General features: G+C 57.7%; 1 protein-coding gene across 4 annotated transcripts in view; it reads right to left on the bottom strand.

Moving 5' to 3' along the window:
• Nucleotides 1-17,183, bottom strand: part of GPT (glutamic--pyruvic transaminase) — a 52,469-nt gene that overhangs the window by 13,043 nt on the left and 22,243 nt on the right. For 2 of the 4 annotated variants that reach the window (XM_078882158.1, XM_078882160.1), the window contains 3 exons: nucleotides 10,492-10,775; nucleotides 5,545-5,634; nucleotides 104-212 (listed from right to left, as the gene is read on the bottom strand). In XM_078882158.1, coding sequence (XP_078738284.1) covers nucleotides 104-212; nucleotides 5,545-5,634; nucleotides 10,492-10,692 — 400 coding nt within the window. In that variant the 5' untranslated portion in view covers nucleotides 10,693-10,775. Of the gene's footprint in view, nucleotides 1-103; nucleotides 213-5,544; nucleotides 5,635-10,491; nucleotides 11,297-11,712; nucleotides 11,762-17,183 lie in introns of those variants that run through there. The other 2 variants (XM_078882159.1, XM_078882157.1) reach the window with 2 other exon arrangements.

Raw genomic sequence — 17,183 nt, 5'->3', positions numbered from 1 at the left:
TCATGATGATGACGGTGATGACGATGATGACGGTGATGATGATGACGATGATGATGACGATGATGATGACGGTGCCGCTGGAGATGCCGATGGTGGCACTCACCGATGCTCCTCCCGCCGCACCCGTCAAGAATCCGGCGTGCGCGCTGCTTCGCATCCTCCGGGAGCGACGAGTCCTCAAACAACGCCGGGTACAGACACAGTGCCAGCACCTGGGGCGGAGGGTCACGTGGGGGTCACGTGGGGGTCACGTGGGGTCTCTGTGTGAGTCTATGGGTCTCTGTGTGAGTGAGTCTATGGGTCTCTGTGTGAGTGAGTCTATGGGTCTCTGTGTGAGTGAGTCTATGGGTCTCTGTGTGAGTGAGTCTATGGGTCTCTGTGTGAGTGAGTATATGAGTCTCTGTGTGAGTGAGTCTATGGGTCTCTGTGTGAGTGAGTCTGTGGGTATCTGTGTGAGTAAGTCTATGGGTCTCTGTGTGAGTGAGTCTATGGGTCTCTGTGTGAGTGTTGAGTCTATGGGTCTCTGTGATGGGTCTATGGGTCTCTGTGTGAGTGAGTCTATGGGTATATGTGTGAGTCTATGGGTATCTGTGTGATGAGTCTATGGGTCTCTGTGTGATGAGTCTATGGGTCTCTGTGTGAGTCTATGGGTCTCTGTGTGAGTCGATGGGTCTCTGTGTGAGTGAGTCTATGGGTCTCTGTGTGAGTCGACGGGTCTCTGTGTGAGTGAGTCTATGGGTTCTGTGTGAATGAGTCGATGGGTCTCTGTGTGAGTCTATGGGTCTCTGTGTGTATCTATGGGTCTCTGTGTGTATCTATGGGTCTCTGTGTGAGTGAGTCTATGGGTCTCTGTGTGGGTGAGTCTATGGGTCTCTGTGTGAGTGAGTCATGGGTCTCTGTGTGAGTCTATGGGTCTCTGTGTGAGTGAGTCTATGGGTCTCTGTGTGTATCTATGGGTCTCTGTGTGAGTGAGTCTATGGGTCTCTGTGTGAGTGAGTCTATGGGTCTCTGTGTGAGTGAGTCTATGGGTCTCTGTGTGAGTCTATGGGTCTCTGTGTGAGTGAGTCTATGGGTCTCTGTGTGAGTCTATGAGTCTCTGTGTGAGTGAGTCTATGGGTCTCTGTGTGAGTGAGTCTATGGGTCTCTGTGTGAGTGAGTCTATGGGTCTCTGTGTGAGTGAGTCTATGGGTCTCTGTGAGTGAGTCTATGGGTCTCTGTGTGAGTGAGTCTATGGGTCGCTGTGTGAGTGAGTCTATTGGTCTCTGTGTGAGTGAGTCTATGGGTCTCTGTGTGAGTGAGTCTATGGGTCTCTGTGATGAGTCTATGGGTCTCTGTGTGAGTGAGTCTATGGGTCTCTGTGTGAGTGAGTCTATGGGTCTCTGTGTGAGTGAGTTTATGAGTCTCCGTGTGAGTGAGTCTATGGGTCTCTGTGTGAGTGAGTATATGAGTCTCTGTGTGAGTGAGTCTATGGGTCTCTGTGATGAGTCTATGGGTCTCTGTGTGAGTGAGTATATGAGTCTCCGTGTGATGAGTCTATGGGTCTCTGTGTGAGTGAGTCTATGGGTCTCTGTGTGAGTGAGTCTATGGGTCTCTGTGTGAGTGAGTCTATGGGTCTCTGTGTGAGTGAGTCTATGGGTCTCTGTGTGAGTGAGTTTATGAGTCTCCGTGTGAGTGACTCTATGTGTCTCTGTGTGAGTGAGTTTATGAGTCTCTGTGTGAGTGAGTCTATGGGTCTCTGTGATGAGTCTATGGGTCTCTGTGTGAGTGAGTATATGAGTCTCCGTGTGATGAGTCTATGGGTCTCTGTGTGAGTGAGTCTATGGGTCTCTGTGTGAGTGAGTCTATGGGTCTCTGTGTGAGTGAGTTTATGAGTCTCTGTGTGAGTGAGTCTATGGGTCTCTGTGATGAGTCTATGGGTCTCTGTGTGAGTGAGTCTATGGGTCTCTGTGTGAGTCTATGGGTCTCTGTGTGAGTGAGTCTATGGGTCTCTGTGAGTGAGTTTATGAGTCTCTGTGTGAGTGAGTCTATGGGTCTCTGTGTGAGTCTATGGGTCTCTGTGTGAGTGAGTCTATGGGTCTCTGTGATGAGTCTATGGGTCTCTGTGTGAGTGAGTATAAGAGTCTCCGTGTGAGTGAGTCTATGGGTCTCTGTGTGAGTGAGTCTATGGGTCTCTGTGTGAGTGAGTCTATGGGTCTCTGTGTGAGTGAGTCTATGGGTCTCTGTGTGAGTGAGTCTATGGGTCTCTGTGTGTATCTATGGGTCTCTGTGTGTATCTATGGGTATCTGTGTGAGTGAGTCTATGGGTCTCTGTGTGATGAGTCTATGAGTCTCTGTGTGAGTGAGTCTAAGGGTCTCTGTGTGAGTGAGTCTATGGGTCTCTGTGTGAGTGAGACTATGGGTCTCTGTGTGAGTGAGTCTATGGGTCTCTGTCTGAGTGAGTCTATGGGTCTCTGTGTGAGTGAGTCTATGGGTCTCTGTGTGAGTGAGTCTATGGGTCTCTGTGTGAGTGAGTCTATGGGTCTCTGTGTGAGTGAGTCTATGGGTCTCTGTGTGAGTGAGTCTATGGGTCTTTGTGTGAGTGAGTCTATGGGTCTCTGTGTGAGTGAGTCTATGGGTCTCTGTGTGAGTGAGTCTATGGGTCTCTGTGTGAGTGAGTCTATGGGTCTCTGTGTGAGTGAGTCTATGGGTCTCTGTGTGATGAGTCTATGGGTCTCTGTGTGAGTGAGTCTATGGGTCTCTGTGTGAGTGAGTCTATGGGTCTCTGTGTGAGTGAGTCTATGGGTCTCTGTGTGAGTGAGTCTATGGGTCTCTGTGTGAGTGAGTCTATGGGTCTCTGTGTGAGTGAGTCTATGGGTCTCTGTGTGAGTGAGTCTATGGGTCTCTGTGTGAGTGAGTCTATGGGTCTCTGTGTGAGTGAGTCTATGGGTCTCTGTGTGAGTGAGTCTATGGGTCTCTGTGTGAGTGAGTCTATGGGTCTCTGTGTGAGTGAGTCTATGGGTCTCTGTGTGAGTCTATGGGTCTCTGTGTGGTGTAATTGCTGTGGTTGGGCGACTGAGACCCGGACTCTAACCCAGGCCCCTCAGCGTCTCGGACCTGCGAGCCACGCGGCCTCCTCTGAGAAGGTGAATTTGAACCAGAACAGTGATGGCCGTGGTGATGATGGTGGTGGTGGTGGTGATGGTGGTGGTGGAGGGGGTGGTGGTGGTGGTGGAGGGGGTGGTGGTGGTGATGGAGGTGGTGGTGGTAGTGGTGGAGGGGGTGGTGGTGGTAGTGGTGGTGATGGTGGTGGTAGGAGAGGGGGTGGTGGTGGTGGTGGTGGTGGTGGAAGTGGTGGTAGGTAGGGGAGGGGTTGGGGGTGAAGGGGGTGGTGGTGGTGGTGATGTTGGAGGTGGTGGTGGTGGAGGTGGTGGTGATGGAGGTGGAGGTGGTGGTGGTGGAGGGGGTGGTGGTGGTGGTGATGTTGGAGGTGGTGGTGGTGGAGGTGGTGGTGATGGAGGTGGAGGTGGTGGTGGTGGAGGGGGTGGTGGTGGTGATGGAGGTGGTGGTAGTGGTGGAGGGAGTGGTGGTGGTAGTGGTGGTGATGGTGGTGGTAGGAGAGGGGGTGGTGGTGGTGGTGGAGGGGGTGGTGGTGGTGGAGGGGGTGGTGTTGGAGGTGGTGGTGGTGGTGGAGGTGGAGGGGGTGGTGGTGGTGTGATGATGGAGGTGGTGGTGGTGGTGGTGGTGGAGGTGGTGGTGATGGTGGTGGTGGAGGTGGTGGTGGTGATGGAGGTGGAGGGGGTGGTGGTGGTGTGATGATGGAGGTGGTGGTGGTGGTGGTGGTGGAGGTGGTGGTGATGGTGGTGGTGGAGGTGGTGGTGTTGGAGGTGGTGGTGGTGGTGGAGGGGGTGGTGGTGGTGATGGAGGTGGTGGTGGTGGTGGTGGAGGTGGTGGTGATGGTGGTGGTGGAGGTGGTGGTGTTGGAGGTGGTGGTGTGATGATGGAGGTGGTGGAGGTGGTGATGGAGGTGGAGGTGGTGGTGTGATGATGGAGGTGGAGGTGGTGGTGGTGGAGGTGGTGGTGGTGATGGAGGTGGTGGAGGTGGAGGTGGACGTGGTGGTGGAGGTGGTGGAGGTGGTGGTGATGGAGGTGGAGGTGGTGGTGGTGATGGAGGTGGAGGTGGTGGTGGAGGTGGTGGAGGTGGTGGTGATGGAGGTGGTGGTGGTGGAGGTGGTGGTGATGGAGGTGGTGGTGGTGGAGGTGGTGGTGGTGGTGGAGGTGGTGGTGATGGAGGTGGAGGTGGTGGTGGAGGTGGTGGAGGTGGTGGTGATGGAGGTGGTGGAGGTGGTGGTGGTGGTGGTGGTGGAGGTGGTGGTGGTGGTGGTGGTGGAGGTGGTGGAGGTGGTGGTGGTGGAGGTGGAGGTGGTGGTGGAGGTGGTGGTGGTGGTGGAGGTGGTGGTGGTGGTGGTGGAGGTGGTGTGATGATGGAGGTGGTGGTGGTGGAGGTGGTGGTGGTGGAGGGTGGTGGTGGTGGTGGAGGTGGTGGTGGGTGGTGGTGGTGGTGGAGGTGGTGGTGGTGGAGGTGGTGGTGGTGGAGGTGGTGGTGGTGGTGGTGGTGGAGGTGGTGGTGGTGGTGGTGGTGGAGGTGGTGGTGGTGGTGGTGTGATGATGGAGGTGGAGGTGGTGGAGGGGGTGGTGGTGGTGTGATGATGGAGGGGGTGGTGGTGGTGGTGGAGGGGGTGGTGGTGGTGTGATGATGGAGGGGGTGGTGGTGGTGGTGGAGGGGGTGGTGGTGGTGTGATGATGGAGGGGGTGGTGGTGGTGGTGGAGGGGGTGGTGGTGGTGTGATGATGGAGGTGGAGGTGGTGGTGGTGGAGGGGGTGGAGGTGGTGTGATGATGGAGGTGGTGGTGGTGGAGGGGGTGGTGGTGGTGGTGGAGGTGGAGGTGGTGGTTACGGCAGTGCACCAGCCTTTGTCTGCTCACGACCTGCGTCACACAAATGAACTTCGGCCCCCTTTGCGATCGGTCACCAATAAACTTGAACTTGTGGCCGGGTTCACAAGGACAAGTTCACAACCACAGCTACACAACAACAGCTACACAACCACAACTTCACACCGACGAGGTCACAACGGCCGCGTCTTCACGCTCATGCAGCTCCGATTCAAACGCCGCCTCTCCGAGCACCACGAGGTCCCCCCCTACGGCGAACTCGGCGAGGACTCTTGCCGCCGGACTTCACCGGGGACCCGCCGTCATCACCACAGCAGCCCGTGGCAAAAAGTTCCACGTTCCCGGGGCGAGCGGGCGGATGTGTGGGTCCATCCAGTGCAGGGACTACCGCTCATGACATCCGCGCTCCCCCCCCCCCACCCCCCGCCCACACGAAGGAAACGGTGGGTCGAGGCGACTCCCCCCCGTGACCCCGTCAAACATCGGGAGTCGAACCCCACCGACCCCGGTGTGATGGCCCTCCCGCCAGCCCAGCCCGCCCCGCCAGCCCCGCCCGCCCCGCCTGCCCAGCCCGCCCAGCCCGCCCAACCCGCCCGGCCCGCCCCGCCGCTCACCTGGCGGAGGAAGGTGATGGGCGTCTGCCCCATGGCGTGCGCGTCGCCAATGTTCGCTCGGATGACCTCCGTGAACGGCTTGGAGACGCCCTGCACGCAGACGGAGATGATAGATCCACACCAACACCACCAGCACCGCCTACACCACGACCACCACCACCACCACCCCCACCACCGTCAACCCCACCGCCCCCACCACCACCACCCCCACCACCACCACCCCCACCACCGCCACCGCCCCCGCCCCCACCACCACCACCACCACCACCATCCCCACCACCACCACCCCCCCCCCACCACCACCACCACGGCACGGCACGCTGGTTCGGTGGTGGGGGTGGCGAGTGGCCACTTAAACCGAACTGATTTGTTTTGTTGTTTAACCGCGTACGCCCACACCCGTGGCTGTGTCTCGCTTATCTTATAGAAGCGACCTGGTCATCACGAATGATAGCTCAGCGAAAGTGGCTCACCATCGTCGTCATCATCACGTGGACATTGACAGCAGGTCAATAACAGATGAGGGGAGAGAGAGAGCAAACTCCACACACTCACATAGGCCAAAGACCCCGTAAAAGACTGATAATTGGTTTTTTAACCCTTCTATCTGCCAACAAAACTGACACCTTTTTACGAGGAGTCATGTTTGCATAGACCACAATACCTGCAGTCATAATGCAAACAAAAAAACATAACTCTGTATGCACTGTCCTTGAAGTTGATTGGTCCACACCTGAGACAGCTTTCCTTAGAGCCTAGTCTCACATGGTGTTGGACCAGATGACGCCAAAAGGCGCACAACTCAAAGACAACGCACCATCAGAGTATGAGAGCTCGGGGCAAGCATTTACACCATTGGAACCTCATTTGCCAGTAAAAATATGATAATTGGTTTTTTAACCCTTCTATCTGGCAACAAAACTGACACCTTTTTACAAGGAGTCATGTTTGCATAGACCACAATACCTGCAGTCATAATGCAAACAAAAAACACAACTGATAATGTATGCACTGTCCTTGAAGTTGATTGGTCCACACCCGAGACAGCTTTCCTTGTAAAAAGGTGTCAGTTTTGTTGGCAGATAGAAGGGTTAAAAAACCAATTATCATATTTTTACTGGCAAATGAGGTTCCGATCCCGTAACAGACTGCTGGGTCAAGCGCTGTTAGCGAGCTAGCGGCGATGAATGCTGGCACAGAGCAGGGGAGGCTGGGTGGCCAAGAGCTACCTCATCTATGATCACTGCTGTTTCATTGCTTTCATGGCTTTATTTTGGTGATTTCGAAAAGTGTATTGGTTTGGCCATGTTTGTTTGTTGTAGTACAGAGTTAGACTGATGGCCTTAATCTAAGTTGTCTTGTGGTTGTTGTTGTTCTTCTTCTTAGGTTTTTTCGGTAAAGTCACGTAGGTAAAACATCAAAATGAATGAAAATAAAATAAAATAAAATTGATTTTATTTTATTTTCATTCATTTTGATGTTTTACCTACGTGACTTTACCGAAAAAACCTAAGAAGATGATTCCTTGCAGTCACGAAAGCTTCAAATCTAGAATTAAGTTGTTGTTGTTGTTGTTTGACTTGCATCCCACTGGGATTTTTGCACACAGCGTTGGTGTACGGTGATTTTTTCTGCAATATTTTGCTGTCTTTTCTTGGATTTTCTGTTTGCACTTAGTCACGTATTCACTTTAAGATGTTTTTTTGTTCATGTTTTAGTTTTTTGTTTGTTGCGGTTGCACCCGATTCAAGAGCCGAATGGCTCACAGGGCTATACCTAATACATGAACTTGAACTTGAACTATCTTTAATTTCACCAGGTAAGGCCCACCACTGTAGGGACCAGGCCATTACCAAGTGATAGCTCGGTGAAAGTGGCTCACCGCCATCGTCATCATCGTCATCATCGTCACGTGCAAATGTAGAGCAGCAGCCAAGCACTCTGAGCACGTGACGCCGATTCTAAACGTGGAGAGGAAACCCAGAGGACCCCGAGGCAAATCCACGCGAACACGTGGAGAGAGAGAGAGAGACGCAAACTCTAAATATTACAGCAGGCATCAGGGTCGGGATCGAAACCACGACCTCCTGTACACCAGGCGAGGTAGTCAGCATCTCCTAGCCACCGTGATGATGATGATGAGAGAGAGACACGCAAACTGCAAATATACAGCAGGAATCAGGGTCGAGATCGAAACCACGACCTCCTGTAAACCAGGCGAGGTAGTCAACATCTCCTAGCCACCGTGATGATGATGATGAGAGAGAGACACGCAAACTTTAAATATTGCAGCAGGCATCAGGGTCGGGATCGAAACCACGACCTCCTGTATACCAGGCGAGGTAGTCAACACGTCACCACCATGGCACGCCTTCACTGCCATACCCGGCCGCCTTTGTCTCCCAAGTGGCGATGTTTACACATTGCACCAGGTACTAGTTTGAGCCTGAGTAGACCTAGGGTTGGCCCAGGACCGGTTTGGATAATCATCAGTGATGTCGGTGGCTGTGGGCGGGAATCGAACTCAGGACGCCGTGTTCGTGGTGCAGCATGTTAAACGCTACCCCACTTCTCCACCACACACACACAGATATACAGACACATGGATACACACACACACAGATATACAGACACCTTTGATACACAGACACACGCAGATATACAGACACATGGATACACACACAGACACCTACAGACACATGGATACACGCACAGACACACGCAGATATACAGACACATGGATACACACAGACACACATGGATACACACACAGACACACACAGACACACATGGATACACGCACAGACACACGCAGATATACAGACACATGGATACACACACAGACACACATGGATTGCCTTCAACTTGGACCCATATCTAACAAAGAGGGCCCTTGCCAATAAACAACTGGCGGTCCTCCAGCGAGCGAGTGGGTCGGCGAGCGAATGCAAATTCCAGCCAGCGAGTGAGCGAGTGGGTAGGTGAGAGGGTGAACGATCCAGCGAGTGAGCGAGTGGGTAGGTGAGCGGGTGAACGAACCAGTGAGTGAGTGAGTGGGTAGGCGAGCGGGTGAACGAACCAGCGAGTGAGTGAGTGGGTAGGCGAGCGGGTGAACGAACCAGCGAGTGAGCGAGTGGGTAGGTGAGCGGGTGAACGATCCAGCGAGTGAGCGAGTGGGTAGGCGAGTGGGTGAACGAACCAGCGAGTGAGCGAGTGGGTAGGTGAGCGGGTGAACGAACCAGCGAGTGAGCGAGTGGGTAGGCGAGTGGGTGAACGAACCAGCGAGTGAGCGAGTGGGTAGGTGAGCGGGTGAACGAACCAGCGAGTGAGTGAGTGAGTGGGTAGGTGAGCGGGTGAACGAACCAACGAGTGAGCGAGTGGGTAGGTGAGCGGGTGAACGAACCAGTGAGTGAGTGAGTGGGTAGGCGAGCGGGTGAACGAACCAGCGAGTGAGTGAGTGGGTAGGCGAGCGGGTGAACGAACCAGCGAGTGAGTGAGTGGGTAGGTGAGCGGGTGAACGAACCAGCGAGTGAGTGAGTGGGTAGGTGAGCGGGTGAACGAACCAGTGAGTGAGTGAGTGGGTAGGCGAGCGGGTGAACGAACCAGCGAGTGAGCGAGTGGGTAGGTGAGCGGGTGAACGAACCAGCGAGTGAGTGAGTGAGTGGGTAGGTGAGCGGGTGAACGAACCAGCGAGTGAGCGAGTGGGTAGGTGAGCGGGTGAACGAACCAGCGAGTGAGTGAGTGGGTAGGTGAGCGGGTGAACGAACCAGCGAGTGAGTGAGTGGGTAGGTGAGCGGGTGAACGAACCAGCGAGTGAGTGAGTGGGTAGGTGAGCGGATGAACGAACCAGCGAGTGAGTGAATGAGTGGGTAGGCGAGTGGGTGAACGAACCAGCGAGTGAGTGAGTGGGTAGGTGAGCGGGTGAACGAACCAGCGAGTGAGTGAGTGGGTAGGCGAGTGGATGAACGAACCAGCGAGTGAGTGAGTGGGTAGGTGAGCGGATGAACCAACCAGCGAGTGAGTGAGTGGGTAGGCGAGCGGGTGAACGAACCAGCGAGTGAGTGAGTGGGTAGGCGAGCGGGTGAACGAACCAGCGAGTGAGTGAGTGGGTAGGCGAGCGGGTGAACGAACCAGCGAGTGAGTGAGTGGGTAGGCGAGTGGGTGAACGAACCAGCGAGTGAGTGAGTGGGTAGGCGAGCGGGTGAACGAACCAGCGAGTGAGCGAGTGGGTAGGTGAGCGGATGAACGAACCAGCGAGTGAGTGAGTGGGTAGGCGAGCGGGTGAACGAACCAGCGAGTGAGTGAGTGGGTAGGCGAGCGGGTGAACAAACCAGCGAGTGAGCGAGTGGTTCGGCGAGCGGGTGAACCAGCGAGCGAGCGAGTGGTTAGGCGAGCGGGTGAACGCTCCAGCGAGTGAGCGAGTGGTTCGGCGAGCGGGTGAACGCTCCAGCGAGTGAGCGAGTGGGTAGGCGAGCAGGTGAACCAGCGAGCGAGCGAGTGAGTGGGTAGGTGAGCGGGTGAACGAACCAGCGAGCGAGTGAGTGGGTAGGTGAGCGGGTGAACGAACCAGCGAGCGAGCGAGTGAGTGGGTAGGTGAGCGGGTGAACGAACCAGCGAGCGAGTGAGTGGGTAGGTGAGCGGGTGAACGAACCAGCGAGCGAGCGAGTGGTTAGGCGAGCGGGTGAACCAGCGAGTGAGTGAGTGGGTAGGCGAGCGGGTGAACCAGCGAGTGAGCGAGTGGTTAGGCGAGCGGGTGAACCAGCGAGCGAGCGAGTGGTTCGGCGAGCGGGTGAACGAACCAGCGAGTGAGCGAGTGGGTAGGCGAGCGGGTGAACGAACCAGCGAGCGAGCGAGTGGTTCGGCGAGCGGGTGAACGAACCAGCGAGCGAGCGAGTGGTTCGGCGAGCAGGTGAACGCTCCGGCGTGGCCGGCGTGCAGGGCGCTCACCTCCTGCAGCTCCTTCTCGATCTGCTGCGCGCGGATCACGATGGGCCCCCGCACGGCGTACTCGAGCGCGCGCACGTTCTGGTTCATCGTCTCCAGCGTCAGCGTCCTCCAGGCGGGCTCGGCGGAGACTCCGTTCTCCCCGGCCGCGCCCGTCCGCTGCTCCGTGCCGGGCGAGGCGCACCGCCCGTTGTTGTTGTCCATCGTGCGCTGCTGCTGCTGCCGGTCGGGGAAACGCGTCGACCCCGTTGGCTGTCCACGCGAGATCGAGCGCAGGGCAGCGAGACCTGCACGGTGAGGAGGAGGAGGAGGCAGGCGCGTGCCCAAGAGGGCGGCACCAACGGCGGGCGTCAGACGGACGCGAGACATCGCGCCAGACACCGTCGCGACCCGCTGCCAAGATCCACCAGCGCCGAGATGTCGGCGGCGTGGAGCCGCGCGAGAGCGTCCGGTGGCCGCGGGCTACTTGGTTATTTGGTGATTGCCAAATAACAAAGTTGGGGAGGCGGTTGAACTTTGAACCTCGGAGTCTCGCGGCAGCCGCTACCTCGCGGCGCGAGTCAGCGGAGTCGGTCGGGGCCAACGGTACGAAAGATCAAAAAGCCACGGGGGGGGGGGGGGGAAGGGGGGTGGGCAGGTGAGGCACGCCGACACCGAAACCCAACCCGGCGAACCACGACCCCCGAACCCCCGATGCCGACAACACCTAACAGTGACCCCAACACCTAAAAGTGACCCCAACACCTAACCGTGACCCCTGACACTCCGACCCCGTCGCGAATTAATTGAACGGGGCCCCCCCCCCCTGTCACCACGCTCCCCCACCACCGCGCCTGTCCGGGTTCCCCTCCGTCCCGTGGGAAGAGCCCCCCCTAACCCGCCCCCCCTGGCTGGCGAGCGGTCTGATCGTGAGCGCTGTCGCCAGCGGTGCGAGCGGCCACGACTCCCGCACACGGAGAGCCGGCCTCGCGTGTGCGGGTGAGGGTTCAATTGGCGCATTGCTTGCGTTGGATAATCTCGCTCTCTCTCTCGCGCTCTCTCTCTCTGTCTTTCTCTCTCGCTCGCGCTCTCTCTCACTGTCTCTCTCTGTCTCGCTCTCTCTCTCTCGCTGTGTCTCTGTCTTTCTCTCTCGCTCTCTCTCGCTCTCTCTCACTGTCTCTCGCTCTCTCTGGTTTTTTGTTTTGTTTTCCCCTCTCCCGGCTTCGCCCGGACTTTGTAACTCGCCGAGAAGAGGGCACCCGTGACTGGCGGCCGGCCGTGGTGGCTGAGAAGATCGGGGGGGGGGGGGGGGGGAGAGGGGAGGATGAGAGGGACGATGGGAGGATGGCGGTGGGTGGGAGGATGGGTGGGTGGGTGGATGGGGGTGGATGGGGGTGGATGGATGGGGGTGGGTGGGAGGCCAAGGGTCGAGTGAACAAGGATGCCGCTGTGTCTGTGACTGCGACGCCTCACGTGATCATCGCGCTGCCACCCCAAGCTCGTCGTCACAGCGCCTGCTTGACGACCATCGCTTGACGAACGCCGCCTGACGACCGTCGCCTGGCGACCGCCGCCTGGCGACCGCCGCCTGGCGACCGCCGCCTTGCGACCGCCGCCTGGCGACCGCCGCCTGGCGACCGCCGCCTGACGACCGCCGCCTGGCGACCGTCGCCTGACGACCGCCCCTGGCGACCGCCGCCTGGCGACCGCCGCCTTGCGACCGCCCCTGGCGACCGCCGCCTGGCGACCGCCGCCTGGCGACCGCCGCCTGGCGACCGCCGCCTGGCGACCGCCGCCTGGCGACCGCCCCTGGCGACCGCCGCCTGGCGACCGCCCCTGGCGACCGCCGCCTGGCGACCGCCGCCTGGCGACCGCCGCCTGGCGACCGCCGCCTGGCGACCGCCGCCTGGCGACCGCCGCCTGGCGACCGTCGCCTGGCGACCGCCGCCTGACGACCGCCCCTGGCGACCGCCGCCTGGCGACCGTCGCCTGACGACCGCCCCTGGCGACCGCCGCCTGGCGACCGCCGCCTGACGACCGCCCCTGGCGACCGCCGCCTGGCGACCGCCGCCTTGCGACCGCCCCTGGCGACCGCCGCCTGGCGACCGCCGCCTGGCGACCGCCGCCTGACGACCGCCGCCTGGCGACCGTCGCCTGGCGACCGCCGCCTGACGACCGCCCCTGGCGACCGCCGCCTGACGACCGCCGCCTGGCGACCGCCGCCTGACGACCGCCGCCTGGCGACCGTCGCCTGGCGACCGCCGCCTGACGACCGCCGCCTGACGACCGCCGCCTGGCGACCGCCGCCTGACGACCGCCGCCTGACGACCGTCGCCTGGCGACCGCCGCCTGACGACCGCCCCTGGCGACCGCCGCCTGGCGACCGCCGCCTGACGACCGCCGCCTGACGACCGTCGCCTGGCGACCGCCGCCTGGCGACCGCCGCCTGACGACCGCCGCTATTATCATTATCGTCCGGCACCTCCGATTAAGCGCGGTGTGCCCACGTACGGTGCGAAAGAAGTTCAACAAACACACACAAAGACAAAGATCCCCCATACAGCCTGTAACAGACTGTTGGGGCAAGTGCTGTTAGCTCGTAGCAGCAACCCACGAGGGGGTGGGTGGCCAGCACCACGCCCGACCGCCTTTGTCTCCCCAGTGGCGATGTTTACTACACACCGCACCAGGTACTCATTTGAGGCTGAGAGGACCTAGGGGAGGCCCAGGACCGGTTCAGCTAATCGTCACCGGTGTTGGTGTGAGCGGGAATTGAACTCGGGTCGACGGGTTCGTAGTGCAATAGCGCGCTAAACGCTGCACGTACGGTGCAAAAGAAGTTCAGCATTCATACACACACACGTGTACACACGCACATACACACGTACACACACACACGTACACGCACGTACACACACACACACCTACAACAACAACCGCCATTCGCCACTAAGTGGCGGTGACGTCACCACGACGCTTGTGCCAGGCCATGTGCACCTTGAGGCCACGTGAAGTGTCGAACGCCCGCTGGCAGGAGGTCACTGGGCAGACCCAGCAGGTGCCACGGGTCGACTGACCGAGATGACTGAGATGACTGGCTGATGCACCACCTGTGCCCCCTACTGTGCCAACTTGCTGTGCTTTATCCACCCGGCGCTCCGCTCGTTGTTGTGAGCGTCGCTCCTCCGCCCTCCGTTGTTGTTGGAGGGCGACTGCCTCCAACTGCCCAGTAGCGTCCTTCACGAGCCTCCTCCACTGAGGCCGATCTTGACACCGCTGGTACCAGTCATCGGCAAGTCCACTCAGCTCCACGTCCTCCTGTACCACATCACTCCATCTCTTCTCTAGCCCGTGCCGCGCACGTTTAGCCCCCTTGATCCCGATCCGGCCGAACAAAAGCTGTTTAGGCATGTGGTGGCTGGGCATGCGGGCTCCATGACCCAGCCTTGCCTGCCGGAGGAGCTCACCGATGGGACTTTGTCCAGATCTTTCAAGGACTTGTGAGCTCCTCACACAATCCAGCCTGGTTAAGCCCAGGATGGATCGTAGGCAGGCCAGCCTAAATATTTCTAACCGGCGAAGACGCTCCATTAGGGGGGTCCACGTTTCGCAAGCGTAGAGAAGAGAGGGAATGACCGTGGCCGAGAAGACCTGAAGCTTCGTGCGGAGTGACAGACCAGGCAAGCTTCCACACAGCGTTACGCAACCGATGAAAAGATATTGCCGCTCGACTGATTCGGAGTGAGACCTCCGCTGCCAAACCGGAGCCGGTCATGAGCACACTGCCCACAAAGACAAAGATCCCCCATATAGCCTTAACAGACTGTAGGGGCAAGTGCTGTTAGCGAGCACCTATGAAGGCCGGAACGGTACATGAGGGGGTGGGTAACCAGCACCACGCCCGACCGCCTTTGTCTCCCTAGTGGCGATGTTTACACACCGCATCAGGTACTCATTTGAGGCTGAGCAGACCTAGAGGGGAGGCCTAGGACCAGTTCAGATAATGGGTCACTGGGCGGCGTGTGAGAATCTAACTCGTGTCGGCTCGCCACTGTGGGGGCGTCCATAAATGACGTCACGAGATTTAGGACGATTTTTGACCCCCCCCTCGTCACATGACGTCACAAAAAGTCATCCCCCCCCTCAAATATGACGTCACAAAGGTCTGGCCCCCCCCCCAAAAAAAAATTAAACCTGCTTCAAATCGTTTTAAACTATTGTCATTGTAGTGCGTATTTAATGTGGCGCTGCACTCTGATGTTTTAGGAGAAAACATTTATTACAAAGTCTATTTAATTAAGTAGAACGTGTTGTCTATATTTATTTAAAGTTGCGCATTTTGATGCGACGTCACATTTCTCACCCCCCCCCCCCACACTCCTCGTCACACATCGTCACAAATGTCTGACCCCCCCCCCCTAGGTGCGTGACGTCATTTATGGACGGTCCCTGTGGGGAGACGTTTTTGTCTCCCCACTGCTGGATGAGGAGCAGAGGTCGCAAACGGGTTTTGATTCCTTACCCCCCGTACCCCCCGTACCCGTACCCCCCGTACCCGTACCCAGCCGCACCAGGGTCGCAAACGGGTACCCGTACCCGTACCCGGCCGGGTACGGGTAGTCGTTCCCTACCCGTACCCGTACCCTACCCGAAATGAGTGACAAACGGTGACTCACCAGCGACTCACGGCCTACCCATACCCGTACCCGGCCGGGTACGGGTAGGGTACGGGTATCGGGTACCCGATTGCGACCTCTGGGATGAAGCCATGTTGCAGGCGCGGGTGGGTTGATTCTAGGAACTTGAATTGTGAGAAGAGACAAGACGTTGGGAAATGAGTGACAAACGGTGACTCACCAGTGACTCACGGCCTACCCGTACCCGGCCGCACCAGGGTCGCAAACGGGTACCCGTACCCGGCCGGGTACGGGTAGTCGGGTATCGGGTAGGGTACGGGTATCGGGTACCCGGTTGCGACCTCTGATGAGGGGGCATCCCCACCTCCGGGCAGTGGTGCTTCTCTTGGCCATACTTCACCACGCCGGTCAATGCGGGCCCAGGGTTGGGAGGAGAGACACCGGCGGTTACCGGGTGCCGCAGTTCAAGTTCAAGTTTCATGTATTAGGTGTAGCCCTGTGAGCCATTCGGCTCTTGAATCGGGTGCAACCGCAACTAACAAAAACATGAACAAGAAACATCTTAAAGTGAATATGTGACTGAGTGCAAACAGAAAATCCAAGAAAAGACAGCAAAATGTTGCAGAAATAAAAGCACCGTACACCAACGCTGTGTGCAAAAATCCCAGTGGGATGCAAGTCAAACAACAACAACAACAACCACAAGACAACTTAGATTAAGGCCATCAGTCTAACTCTGTACTACTACAAACAAACATGGCTAAACCAATACACTTTTCGAAATCACCAAAATAAAGCCATGAAAGCAATGAAACAGCGATCATAGGAACTGTGACGGAATTTTCACAATAGTGCGCTAACTGCGGCGCCGCCACTCCTCCGCCCCCCCCACCAATCGTCGCGTGGGACCGTGGCGCTGACCTCCGCCCGGCTCGTTGTTGTTGTGTTACCCCCCCCCCCGCCCCCCCCCCGCCCCCCCCCCCCGGTCATGAGCACACTGCCCTGGTATGGGAAACTCTCCACTCTCTCCACTACTGCCCCATCACCGATTGGGAGTTGTGGGGGTGGAGTGTTTGATTTATTGAATAATCTTTGCCAGGATCTTTCCCTACACACTGAGGAGTGAGATGCCCGTGTAGTTGTTACAGTCTGTGCAGTCCCTTTTCTTAAAGAGGGGGACCACTAGGGCATCCTTCCAGTCCTGCGGCACCCGTCCAGTGGTCCAGACTGTTGTTATGATGTCATGTAGGGCAGTCTGCGCACAAACACCACCCTCCCTCAGCATTTCGCTTGGGAGATCATCTTTGTCCGGTGCGTTTCCTGGTCTCAGACTCTGTACTTCCTGAACAGATGGCACCTCAGCCAGCCACTCACAGGAGGTGACTTCTTCCAATATTTGAGGCACCGCAGCCTCAGCAGGGTGATTCCCACTTTGCCCCATGATGTTTTCCAGGCTGAGGGATTTCCCCTCCCCCAGGACCTCCCAGAAATGCTCAGCAAATCTGCAAACCTGTTCCTGGGGGTCGGAGATCAGATCACCGTTCTTTCCCTTAATGATGGTAATAGGTGTGGCGCTGCAGGTGACTTTTTTGATGGAATTAAAGAGTTATTTGTGATCGCGGGATACTGAGGCAGACTCCATCTCCTCAGCAACCCGCGACCACCACCCATCCTTGCAGTGCCTCACGGCTCTCCGAACCTCCGAGCGAAGACTGCGGTAAACCTCCTCATTCTCTGACGGGGGATGCTGTAGACGATGAGAGTGGGCCTGTCACTTTTTCTCAGCCAGCCTGAACACCTCCTCTGTCAGCCAGGGTGTCTGGGGAGATCTGGACCGTGTACCCAAAGCAGCCATTGCAGCTGCATGAGCCACAGTCCGAAACCTCGCCCATTTACCCTCGACATCAGGAGGAGTGGGGGACGATGCCAACCCCAGCTGCAAGCCATGATAAAATTCTCGCTTGCAACTTTCATCAGCTAGCTGAGACCAGGCCACTGTGGCTTTGAATGGGGTCCTGGGTGTACACCCACCACTGGAGTGGAAGAATGGCAGGCGCATCTTACAGATGACAAGTCGAT

Source organism: Lampetra fluviatilis, chromosome 63 (genome assembly GCF_964198595.1).
Source record: "Lampetra fluviatilis chromosome 63, kcLamFluv1.1, whole genome shotgun sequence".
NCBI lineage: Eukaryota > Metazoa > Chordata > Hyperoartia > Petromyzontiformes > Petromyzontidae > Lampetra > Lampetra fluviatilis.
The sequence above is the reverse complement of the archived record's forward strand: the minus strand, read 5'-3'. Positions and strand labels throughout refer to the sequence as shown.